The 13,322-nt window shown below is 39.3% G+C and overlaps 1 protein-coding gene across 3 annotated transcripts in view; it reads right to left on the reverse strand.

Moving 5' to 3' along the window:
- Positions 1 to 13,322, reverse strand: part of EMB2411 (DNA replication helicase) — a 55,608-nt gene that overhangs the window by 25,582 nt on the left and 16,704 nt on the right. For all 3 annotated transcript variants that reach the window (XM_020673113.2, XM_088867269.1, XM_088867270.1), the window contains exons 12-13: positions 9,957 to 10,031; positions 9,626 to 9,781 (exon numbers count right to left, since the gene is read on the reverse strand). In XM_020673113.2, the coding sequence (XP_020528772.1) occupies positions 9,626 to 9,781; positions 9,957 to 10,031 (231 nt within the window). The remainder of the gene's footprint in view (positions 1 to 9,625; positions 9,782 to 9,956; positions 10,032 to 13,322) is intronic.

Consider the following 13,322-nt stretch of genomic DNA (forward strand, 5'->3'; position numbering starts at 1 on the left):
ATATTTTAGTTTCTATACATTGGATGGAGCTAAAATTTTGGTAGTCTATGACTCTCCCCCTCACGAACTTGTACGAAATATAAAATATTTTTCGGAAACATAGAACGACCGAAACACCGTTGAAACTCTGCATTATAGATCAGCTAAAATATTATCGATCACAACCGTCAGAACTAGAATGGATGCTCTAGAGTATTTCAATTCTCTTTTTGTATATATTGGATGGATCTGAAATTTTGGGCATCCATACATTTAAATAATTTGCACCTATAAAAATATTGAAAAAACATTTTTTTAAAAAATCAGATTTACCCTTGAAACTTTGAGAGGTAGTTTGTTCATTTTATTTTCATAAATTATTTTTTGACATTTTTATAAAAACAATACCCACTAAATTTCATTTGGATCAGGAAAGAAAAAACTAAAACTATTTGACATTTTGTACACATTTCAAACAATGAAAAAATAGTCCAACAATGGGAAATCCACATTTCCCATTTTTGAGCAATTTACTCTTCCATGTGGTGTGGTGGAAGTCTCGATTTCTCATTTTTGAGAAATGTGGTCTTCCTTCCACTGTAGCATTTCTAGTTGCCAAACTAGGAAATGCTACAGTTTTTAAGAAATTTTCTTTCTAGCAACCAAATTTACATTTATTTCAACAAAAAAAAAAATTGGGTAAGTCAATGGGGGAGAAGGCCCCCCTACTGAAATTTTCATTAATAGGAAAAAGAAGAACACATTAATTTACAACCTGATAATGGGGCAGTTGCGCCAAGTCATGTAATAATAAAAAAGAGACAGTTTGGCGGTCGACAATGCCCTACATTGGTCAATGCTCTCTTAGCAAGAGCATCAGCTAGCATGTTTGCCTCGCGAAAGACATGAACAATAGGCCATATATGGGGTGAGAGCCTTGAACAGCAATTGTCAACTAACGTCCATAGTTTCCATGGGGCACTGCAATGATCCTGAATAACATCTACTAGCATGGATGAATCACTTTCTATCGGTATCGGGAAGCAGCCTATCTGAATAACTAAGAAAATGCCTTCCTCAAGAACCTGAAATTCTACATAATTATTAGACGCAACTCCAAAGTGTTTAGCAAATGCTGCCACAAATCCACCATTGTTGTCTCTTATGACTCCACCCCCTCGTGCCAAACCAGGATTGTGCAAGGGCGCACTATCAATATTCAACTTACAAAATTGAGCCACAAGAAATGACCATGCAACTGGGATCGAGGATTTTGGCTTCTGCTGACGCCAGTTAATCTGTAAATTTTCAATAACCGCCTTTTTTGACAATGGAAGGCCCATTTTTTAACTTCTGCTAGAGCCTTGACATGTGAAGTAATACGAATTACAACCTGCTCCCTCCTTAGGGCGTTAAATCTTAAGATTCGTCTGTTTCGCTCCTCCCATAGATGCCAGATTGTTGTGAAAAAATAACCATCCAGAGGTCGAGTAAACCTTGTGATTTGAATTTGAAGGCTAGCCACTGACGAAGAATATCTAGGGTTGTAGTACCAGCCACAAATCTCTTGCCACACCGCCAAGCTAAAGATCGCCAAACAGTCAGTAAAAAAGAACAGTGAAACAAGAGGTGACATATATTGTCCTCATTGTTTTGACAAAATGGGCAGATAGTAGCCATGTGTATACCTCGCTGTTGAAGTATGGTTGAATTTGATAACCGATTATGCATAGCTAGCTATGAAAACCACTTAGCCCGTGGGTGACATTTTAAAGACCAAAGAGCACAAAATAAGGGTTTGGGTGACCTTTTATACCGAATGAAGTGCCATGCTGATTTGATTGAGAAAGTTCCATTGGCGGAATGATCCATACCAATGAATCATCCTTAAGCTACAAGGGAAGGGTATATCGCTCCACATCTCCCCATATGCTATTCAATAAAGTCGAAGTAGGTGAAGGCAAAGTCCATGATGGGGGGTTACCATCAATAAACTCTAAAACCTTTCGATGTCCAAGTTCCCCCAAATCCATAAGTCCATTTGCATGCAAAGAATCTTAGATTGACTGCACTGACAACTAAGGGTCCATCAAGAAATCCATCGTCTGACCATTACCAATGCACCACTAAATATTATCCCTTAGATGGGATAAACTGACATGGATGCCCTTCACAACATGAGAACAACCCCTCTTAACTATAGAATCCCAAATGGAACACATTCTAAAATACCTATAGTTGAAGAAACAAGCAACTAAGGAATATGGATTTGCTAAAATCCTCCATGTCAGCTTCATCGTACCTGCAGTATTGAAGTTTGTCATTTCTCTCACCCCCAAAGGCCTCCTTCCTTCTGAGGAAAGCAAATTGTCCTCCATTTCACAAGATGAACCCCCTTATTTTCTGCAACTCCTACCATAGAAAGTTTCGCTGAAGCCTCTCTATCCTATTACAGGTTTTTTTCGGCAACATAAAGGAGAGTATCCAAAAAATAGCAGAAGCACTGAGGACTGACTTAAGCAATTGCAAATATCGTGCATAAGATAAACAAAAGGCTTGCCATGTACCTATCTTGCAGATCACCTTTCCAACCAAACTCCGGCAATAACTGTGCCGGAGATGGCCATGAAACAAAGGTAGCCCCGGATAATGCACCGGTAAGGAACCCTCACTGAACCCCAACTTACTCTGCCCTGTGGAACCCCAAAGAAGAAAGCTTTGCTCTTTGTAGAGTTTAACATCTAACCAGTAATATTCTCAAAATTGGTGATAATCGTCTTTAGAGCATTAGAAGATGCATAAGATGCCCCATAGAAAATTACGGCATCATCAGCATAAAAGAAGTTAGAAATCCCATAGTTGCACCCAGAGGGGAAGGCTCTAGGAAACAATCCTTGCAAAATAGCTTGGTCTAGTTGCCTACTAAAGAAATCTATGACTAGCAAGAATAAGTAGGGAGATAGAGGGTACCCTTGTCTCAGGCCTCTTTTCCCATGGAAGAAGCCTTTAGGGGAACCATTTCTCAAAACAGAAAAAGAGCTCGTCGAAATGCATAGATAAATCCATGAAATAAATAAATCTAGGAAACCCAAGGCATGTAACCTCAAAATAAACTCCCAGGAGAAACTATCATATGTACTACTCAAATCAATTTGCAAGCACATTTTAGGATGTGCTGAATTCTTATAACAAAGAGACATAATCTCATTTGTCATTAGAATATTATCTGAAATGAGCCTACCCTTCAGGAAAGCAGCCTGCCTAGGATCAGTGATGTTCTCAAGAGACATTGCATAAACCAATAGGTCTAAAGTCCTTCATAACAGAGGGGGCATCCACCTTAGAAATTAAATATATGAAAGTGCACTTAATTTGCTTTAGAAGTTTACCTTTGCTGAAGAAGTCCTTGAGAGCCTTGTAAGGATCTTTATTAATGATCTCCCAAGCGAATTTATAAAATTGCCCTTAAAAACCATCCGGTCTTGGAGCACTCTCGCTTTGCATGTCCCATATAGGGGCCTTAATTTCCTCCATAGTGACTGCTTCAACCAATTTTACCGTCTAATCCAAAGATAATGAACATGGGGATACAAACTGGTCCGCCTGAGTGGTGTCAATATCATTATCTTAGGCAAGAAAGTCCTCGAAGAAATTGATCATATGTCTATCAATATCATCTTCAGATACTAGCAAATCCCCATTCTGATCTTTCAAAGATATAATATATCATTTCTTCTTCAAATCATAGTAGAAAGGTGGAAGAGCTTGGTATTTGAATCACCGTCCTTAAACCAGTTCTGTCTAGATTTCTGTCTCCATAGTTTCTGCTCATGTCCCAAAAGCATTTGAAGCCTCTGAGTGCTTCCCTGCTCTTCTAACATTAGTGCCTCATTCGAGAGGTCAGCACTTAAACTATCATGTAGAGAAGATAGTTGAAGTCTGACCGCCACAATGGATTCACTAACATGACCAAAGACCTCCTTATTTCATGTACGCAAATCAGCCCTCAATCTTTTTAGTTTAGTCACAAACCTGTACATGACAGTACCCCCAACTCTAACTTGCCATGATGTAGAGACCATATCCATAAAGTCAGGGTGCTTTTGCCAAATTGAAAAATATTTAAATGGTTTGGTCCAACCAGTCCTTCATCAGAAACTATTACCATTATCGGACAATGATCAGAGTTGCCTTTGGGAAGAAGCTCCACCTTAGATTCTGGAAAAGCCATGACCCAATCAATGGTTGCCATTGTGCGATCTAATCTGCTTCTTATGCACCTCCTACTGATCTGACTATTAAGCCAAGAAAACTATCCCCTGACTACCCCCAGATTAGACAAAGCACAATCTGTCATGACTTGGGCAAAGTCACCCGAGTCTAATGGTAAAGAGCTGCTCCCTCCCATTTTTTTCTGAGTTGGGTAATAATGTATTAAAATCCCCCAGCACAAACCAAGGCGCTGAAATAGCTGCCCCCATAGTCCTCATATGATTGCACAACAAAGCTCTCGGAGAAACTGAATTAAAGGCATATACCCCTGAAATTACAGACACACGACCATTGCAAATTCTAGTAGCTTCCACTGTTATCATTTGATCATTTACATCCAACACAATAACTGAATATATCAATGGATTCCATAGCATCATAATTCTAGATCTGTCATTAACCTCATTTGCAATAAAGATATTATAAAAACCCAATTTTATTTACCACACCCGATTCAACTCTGCAGGCAACTTGGTCTCTAAAAGAAATAAAATACCAATATTTTGCTGATTTCTAAGAGTTACAGTATCATAAAATCTACCCGGGCCTCGAAGGCTCCTCACATTCCATGCAACAACAGACAGTGCTTAGCAAGGGGGGTCTTACCTTCTGTGGAAATTGGGACACGATGAGCCTTAAGAGAAATCTCCTTCTTGCTACCAATAACTGCTGCTGATCCCTTCATTTGAGACTGAGTTAACAATTGATTCACCCCCTCCCCAGATATTTGATCTTGCAAATGCTTGGTAGGGCCTTTCACCTTAGTAGTTCCGTCCAACTTTTGCATTCCAAGCTTTAATTCAACTAAGGACATTGAATCCTTATTCTGCTGAATGGCACCTTCATCACCCATGACTGTACCCGTGCCACACCTGTCATCCAAAGAGACGACATCACCTGCAACCTCAACATATTGGATATCTCCATGTACCTTTTCATGCACACAACTGCGCACAACAGAGAGGGAGACATCTGTAGATGCGAGTTCACCCTCAACATTAGAAGGCAGCATCTCAAGAGACTTCCCACCTTTATCATTTTCAGTTGGCTCAGCGGCTTCCAAGATCTCAATCTGCGAGTCACACAAAGCAACACCCTCTATTTGCTCTATATGCAAGCCAATAGCATTTGTGAGAGCCTCATCAAGACACGTCATATCTGATGTCACACCATTCAGCAGCCCATCACATTTCAGCAGGCCCGAGTGATCCCCTGTAGCCCCCAACTCTGAAACATTCACAACATTTGCATCTTTTTCATCAGCTAAGACCTGAAATGTATCAGGAACAGTCGCAACTTCCTTCTTTTTATAAATCATTTATGTTCTACGCTTGAAGACTTTCCATCTTCCTCTCCCGAGGGTAACACAATAACTGCTCCACCGTCATTTCTCGCCTTTCTTTCAGCACCTTTGACCTTTGAATCTCTCATAACAAAAGAAGTCTGGCATAAATCTGACATGTGGCCAGTTCTATTACATCTCGAACAAGTGGTTGGTATAAACTCGTATACAATCTTTTGGTAATACTCCTTACCCAGGATATCAAACCACACCTTTGTTAAACATGGGCTGTCCAAATCCATTGCGACACAGATCCTTAACTCTGCCAGCTATCACATTTTTATAGGTTTGTCCATAAAGATGGGCTTTCCTACACTTACGCAATATGAAAAAGAATCCCCGCCTCCCAGAAGATGAGAGGAAGATTTGGTAATTTGATCCACACTGGAACAATCTATCAAGTGCTTCTAGAAGGTTGGACTGATGGGTACCACTCTTGAAGAACCAAGCACTTTTTGCTTGCAAACCAAGGGCCATAAGAACCCATCACCAAGAGAAAAAATTTCAAGATCATTTTTCAGCCTCCACATCCTCTGTAACATCCCTTTCATATACATCCATTCAGGTCAGCGACCCAGGAAGTAACCCAGAAGACAGTTCTCCCACTGTTCAATTCTCACATAACATTTGCCAGTAATTGTTTCTGTTGGAGTAACATCCATACTGTCGAAGTAATGAACACCATATTGCCCATGTTCGGCCATCATTTATTGAAGATCTCTCAAGTGCTGATGTCCTAATCAAGTCAAGGATTTCCCAATCATATAAAAGGTCTCTACTAAAGAAAGCATTGTGGTTTTGGAGGGCCCTAGATCTATTGCATAACGCAACTTATCAATTTCAGTTCCTATAACTCAAGCAAATAGACCTTAAAGAGATTTCATTGGATTCTTTCAGTATTAGGAATGTCCTCAGCTTTAAAGTTTACCTCTCCAAAATAAACTTAAGAAAAATACTAGTTACGACATAGATTAACAGTAAAGAGAACAAATATTTCATAGTTTCATGCAGACATTATACATAAGGAAAATAAATCATCATCATCATCATCATCATCATAGTCTTTTCTCAATTAATTGGGGTCAGCTTCAGGAATCCTAGTCTGCCATTCTACTCTATTAAGGGTCATACCCTCAATGAGGCCATAAGTCCCCATATATTTTCAGACTGCTTCCAACCACATCTTTTACCATTGCACTTATCGAGCCTTCCCCTTAAACTAACTCACACCTCCTAATAGGTATTGTACTGGGTCTGCACCACACATGGCAGTCCACTTAAAATTACTCTCTCTCATCTTATCCTATTGGTGCTATACCTAAATTTTCCCGTATGTATTCATTTCGAATTCTATCCCTTCTTGTTTTGCCACTTATCCATTTCAACATCTTCATCTCCACTATACTCATTCTATGGGTATATATTTTTTTGTCTGCACAACATTCCACCCTATAGAACAAAGTTGGTCTCACAGCTATCCTACAGAACTTGCCCTTTAGCTTCATTGATATGTGGTGATCACATAAAATTCTGGTTGCACATCTCCACTTCACCCACCCAGCTCTAATTTTGTGTGTGACATCTTCATCAATCTCTTCATTTTCCTAGATTATCGATCCAAGATATCGAAAGTGCAGTCTTTTTGGTACTTCATAGCCGTCAATCTTAACTACTTCCTCATTTCTACTCCTATTATTATTAAACTTGCATTCCATATACTCTGTCTTAGTCCGGCTAATTTTAAAACCTTCAAATTCTATAGCATCCCTCCAAAGTTCCAACTTTGTGTTGACACCGTTTCGGGTCTCATCGATCAAAACCTATGTCATTCGCAAATAACATGCACCACAATACCTCATCTTGTAGGTTCCTAGCTAAGTCATCTATAACTAAGACAAAGAGGTACGGGCTTAATGTTGGCCCACAATGTAGACCTATTGGCACCAGTGTTTTAAAATACGGCCGCATCATGCATGATGCGCTCACATCCGCATCAGAAACAGGCGCAAATGCGCCTTTGACAGATGAAGCTGCATATGCGCAACATCAGGCCGCATCGTAGCCGCATCCCGCATAGGCTGCATCGCACCGCATCCACTGCTACAGTGTCCGCAGAATTTTTTTCCTATTTTGCCCCTCTGGAAGGGGCAAAATGGTCTTTTGACCATCCAAATGTTAGGGAAACTGTTTGTGGGGGGGTATTAGGGGCCCTAAACGAAGATTTTCAGCCACTTTTGTGGGTTTTTTTGCATCAAATCGCGGTAAAAAAAAATTTAGGTGGAATTTGTTTTTTATCGAAATCTTCGATTTGGCGGTTGTTTGATACTTGGATGGTCATTTGATGCCTTTGATTGTTGATTTGGAGATGTTAGGGTGAATTTGTGATAAAAAATCGGGGGTTTCAGAGGTCGTAAAGAAATCGAGCAGTATTTCACAGAGTCAGTAAATTTTTTTTTCTTCTTGTACAATATTACGATTATACATATTTTTGGGGCAATGTCTTGTTCCCAATCTTCTAGTAATAAGGATCTGGCTTAGAAATATACTAAACTAAAAAATCCTAAATATAGAAATTGTGTAATATGCTTGCTCCGTGGAAATACTTATATAGGTGGATAACTGGATACAAATCTCCAACAGCTAATAGTTTTGAAGTTAATCATTAAACTAAAATACCTACTATCACATATATCACCTTCATATTTTTTTCTATGCATTAACTTATTTTTAAAAAAAATTTAGAATTTTTTTACATTTATTGACCGCATCATAGCGATGTACCCGCATCCTAGCCGCATCGCCGCATTGGCCCCCCACCGCATCATGGCCGCATCCCGCATTTTAAAACACTGATTGGTACCGAAAACTCCCTCGTCTCTCCACTAGTTGTTCGTACACTAGTTAGCACTATATCGTACATATCTCTCATCAAGTCGATATGCTGTTTAGAGACCCCTTTCTTTTCCAACACTCACCAGTCAAATCTCTATCATAAGCTTTCTCTAGATCAATAAAGACCATGTGAAGGTCTTTTATCTTCGCCCTAAACTTCTCAATCAGTTTCCTAAGTAGGAATATAACCTCAATTGTTGACCTACCTAGCATAAAACCAAGTTGATTTTCAAATACACACATTTTATACCTTAGTCGTTGCAACATCACTCTCTCCCAAAGCTTCATAATTTAGCTCATAAGCTTGACCCCTTGATAGTTTGCACAATTCTATATGCCTCCTTTGTTCTTGTAAATAAGTACTACAATACTTTTCCTCCATTCGTCTGTCATTTTCTTTGTTCTCAACACCTTGTTGAATAGCTGGTCAGCCAGTCAATGCCAATCTCCCCCCCCCCACTTCCAAACCTCTATCGGGATATCATCTAGTCTTAAAGCTTTTCTGTCTTCATTTTTTTCAAAGCTTCTTTCACTGTTGATATCTTAATCCTACGAATGTATCTATGACCTCCGTCCTCATTTATATCAAGGGTTCCTTCTACCGCTATGTTCCTATTGTGTTCTTCGTGTAATAATTTTTTAAAATAAATTCTACACCTTTCCATGACCTCTTCATCCTTCATCCAGACACTTTGATGATTACTCTTAATGCATTTAATATGGTCTAGATCCCTACACTTTTTCTATCTCATTTTTGCTAATTTAAAGACATCTTTTTCACCTTCTCTTGTTCACAATTTACTGTATAAATGAGAATCGATAGAGCACATAACTCAAAGTTGTTTCCTTCATAAATTACATAGACTTTGAGACATGCATAATGGCATTACACCAGCATCACTCCAAACCTTAGGAATAATAAACTAAAAAATGTTGCGCCCATGCTCTTAATAAAAGGCTCTCTGCCAATGAAAATAACCCTCATGAAATTTGAAAAGATTAACAAGCATTATACCAATGGAAAGAGATTTATCAAATTATGAGGTACAATGCTTTCAAATCATAAAGCATATACGACAACATCGAATCAGATACATGCGGTCATTCCTATTCAAATACCATTGGCAACAGTGAACTTGCCTGACCAGTTGTCCCTTTTCCAGTTTTAAACTCAAGAGGCACTATGCAGTCTTCACTTCCATGTGTGTTTGAAAGTAATTTAATCCTAATAGAAGCATCAATTACTCCTTTCAGCCCGTATTTTGGGGACCAAGCCATCTCTTCAATATCTATAACCTGCAAATGGATTAACAAGATTTAGTGCGCATCAGAACAAAGCATTCTCCAAACACAAATTGAAAATCACGACAACACCTAGAAAACCATTGAATGCTTCTTGGATAACCCAAAGCATGCTTCCTACCAAGATTCAAAAATAAATAAAAGAAAGCAGTATGATAAGGTAAGTCACCTCAGATATGCCTATCTCTCTCTGTCCATCACTAGATCCAAAATCCACAATAGGCATTACAGATTGCTGTGAAGGCTGTTGACAGAAGAATCATAAAATGTATAAGATATGATTATTAATATTGAGTTACTATTGGCAGTCACGAATTACTCAATATGGATAATCAGTAACTAATTTTCAGACGATAACTAGAACAGGATGCATGATATTTCAAATAGAATTTTGATTTGAGATCTTAAAGGATTTTGCAACAAGGAAAAAAAATAGATGACACTATAATGTACCTCTTATAGCCTTATGATTGTAGAAAAATAGGGCCAGCAAAGGCACTTATTTTAACCAAAATTACATTATTTCCCCTAATATAAAGTTATTCAAAGACAAACCCCCAAGTGAATTGGCAGCATCACCAAAAACCCAACTGCTATTTTTTTTTCTTATGGAATCCCCCATGTGTTTTTACATAGTATTTTAGACAAAAATGGCCTTGCTCTCCCATTTTCTCTCTCTATACCCTATCTCTCTCATAATCTCCCATTTTCTCTTGCTACCCTCTCTAAACCTTAATTTCAGCACCAAACTTGATGGAAAATCACTGGAGAATCCATGGCCAATCCTCTTTCTTGTCTCTTTCTCCCTCATGTCTCTCTCTCTCTTTCTGGAATCAAGATTTTTTGGCAAAACAAGCTGAAGGGAGATCCCAACTTCAATCTTGTTTGCTTTTCAAACAATGCAAGCTCTTGCCTTTTCAAATCTGAAAATTTGAAGGCACGCGACATGACAAAACCTCCAAGGGACTTTATATTAGGGGGGCCCATCTTCATTAACATGGAGCAATGCATCTTCAAAGTAAGAGAGGAAACACAGCCGCCTATGGGATTTTCCACCAGCTCATCGCACCTAAAAATATTGATTCAAGAAAGAGAAAGGAGAGAGAAAGAGAGAAGAAAGAGGATTAGCTGGGGATTTTCCTATGACTTTGGTGCCAGAATTAGGGCTTAGAGAGTATAGAGAGAGAAAAAGGGAGAATGCAAGGGAGGGGATTTTTGTCTAAAACCACTTCGGAGTATACACAAGAAAAAGAGTAGCAGTATGGTTTGGTGATGCCACCAATTCATTAGGGAGTTCGTTGCGGTAACTTTGTATTAGGGTGAGCTAAGTCTTCACATTAATCACATTCATGTTTTGGTGGTTGAAAACAACCATAAAATCATCTAGAAATTAGATTCACTATTGTGGGCATTTTGTAAGTTTTTATTCAAGTGTTCAAATGAGACTATTTTGTGCTATGTCTTTCTCCTTGCATTGCTAGCTTAATGTCTAAAATGTTATTCATAACCATGAGGTAAGTTTCATGACCGAGGAATTTCATTGTCATTGGAAAAAAGGATGAAGTTATGTTGTTGTTAGAAGTCCATGAGGGTTGACATAATAAGGTTTTATTAGGCTTAGGATTAGAATGAGTCATTAATTAGAAGAGGTCTATTGTTATTAGAGTTAGGATGAAGGGTGTAGCTAGAATCCTACTAGGATTGAGATAAAGTTTAAGCTATATAAATAGGTGGTGGTGGGTGATAGGAGGTATGGGTTATGAGACGAGAAATAATTGGTGTGAGATTAAGATGGGCCAGTAGAGAGGTAGAAAGGGTGCTCTACCTGCGAAGTCTAGTCTGGCTGATTTTCTCTCTCTGATAATCCCCAACAATGGTGTCTGCCTGACCTCACCACTGGACCCTGCTCTCTGCGAAAAACTACTACTGGACCTTTGTTTCGAGCTTGGCAAGCGATGAAGTCGTTCACAGTCCCTCTTCAACCTTTTGATGAATTCCTTGTATGGATTCACTCTTCGGACATATCGTTTTCTATTAAGAGCACTTGGAACTATATTAGAGACAAGTACCCCACCAAAGAGATCTTCAAAAATTTATGGGCTTCTCATTCCCATCCTCGAGCCAAATGGTTCACTTGGATTGCCCTTTATCTTCGCCTCCCTACATCTGAACTACTACAGTCCAAAGGGATCCATCTAGCACATTGTTGCCCCTTGTGCTTGAATGAAGGTGATTTTGTTAACCATATTATTTTGTTATGTACTTTCTCGCAGGTTCTCTGGCAGTCTATTATGTGGCAATGTGGCAAAACCCTATAGGCCCATCGATACCTTCAATATTTGAGAGCTGGGTCAAATTCTGGTTCCGATCAATAGGATTACGTAATGTTTGGATCTCTCTAATCTCCACAACCATCTGGCTCCTCTGAACTGAGAGGAATTTGTGTATCTTTGAAGGAAAGAGACCCAAAAGAGAATAATTGTTGCACCAGATCATTTCTATTGTTGTGAGCTTAGCAAAGGTGAAAAGTGGACTTTCCATCCGTCAGAGAATCCTATAGTTGACAACCTAAAAATCAAGTGGCATCCTAAAATTTTGATTTTGGCCTCATGGCCTCCACCCCCAGCAGGTCTCTATAAACTGAATATTGATGGCTCGTCCCTTGGCAACCTTGGCGCAGCTGGCTGTGGAGGAATTATCAGAAACGACATGGGAGGGTTTTGTGCCACTTTTGTTGTTCCTCTAGGGCACACATCCAACAATGTCGCTAAATTTTCAGCACTTGAAAGGTGAATTCAGCTAGCTATTGAGTAGCATTGCTTTCCACTACTCATTGAGAGTGATTCGCAGATTCTAGTGCATTCCCGTCACGACCGCCATAAGCCCCCTTGGAATCTTCGTATTATGACAGCAAACTGCCTTTACCACCTGGATGGCCGCCCCTGGAGTATTAAGCATGTCTACTGAGAGGCCACCTCGGTGGCCGATAACTTGGCCAAGAATGCTACAAGTCTCTCTGAGGCCACGGCTTGGCGTGCCTGGCCACCTGATTTTATTTCTCCTCTAATTTCTTCTGATATGGCCAAGACCTCTCATAAAAGAACTATACCATAAACTCTTTATCATTTTGTACCATTCTTACTTATTAATGAAAAATGGGTACCGGCCCAAATCCCCACTAACTTACCCAAAAAAAAAAAAAAAAGAGGTAGAAAAGGTATTGGGCTAGAGAGAGCAATGTGGGGTCTTAAGATAGAATCGAGAAGGGAGGTCATGACCGCGTAGAGAGAGAAAAAAGGGGAATGAGTGGAAGAGACCATCGAGCCTTGAAGAGAAGAAACTAAGAAAGAAAGGAGGCCATCGTGTCATGTAGTGAGAGAGAGAGAGAGATTTGTAGAAAGAGAAAGTTGTAGAGAGAGAAAGAAAGCCCACTGAGGCTAAAGAAACATTGAAATAAAATGTTCTCTTTTCTACCCCAATTTTATTCATGTGAACACATCAAGCCCATCAATAAATAAAGCTTTCACACATACTT

This window comes from Amborella trichopoda, chromosome 5 (assembly GCF_054954075.1).
Source record: "Amborella trichopoda isolate Santa Cruz 75 chromosome 5, AtrichopodaSantaCruz75HAP2 v2.0, whole genome shotgun sequence".
Taxonomy (NCBI): Eukaryota; Viridiplantae; Streptophyta; class Magnoliopsida; order Amborellales; family Amborellaceae; genus Amborella; species Amborella trichopoda.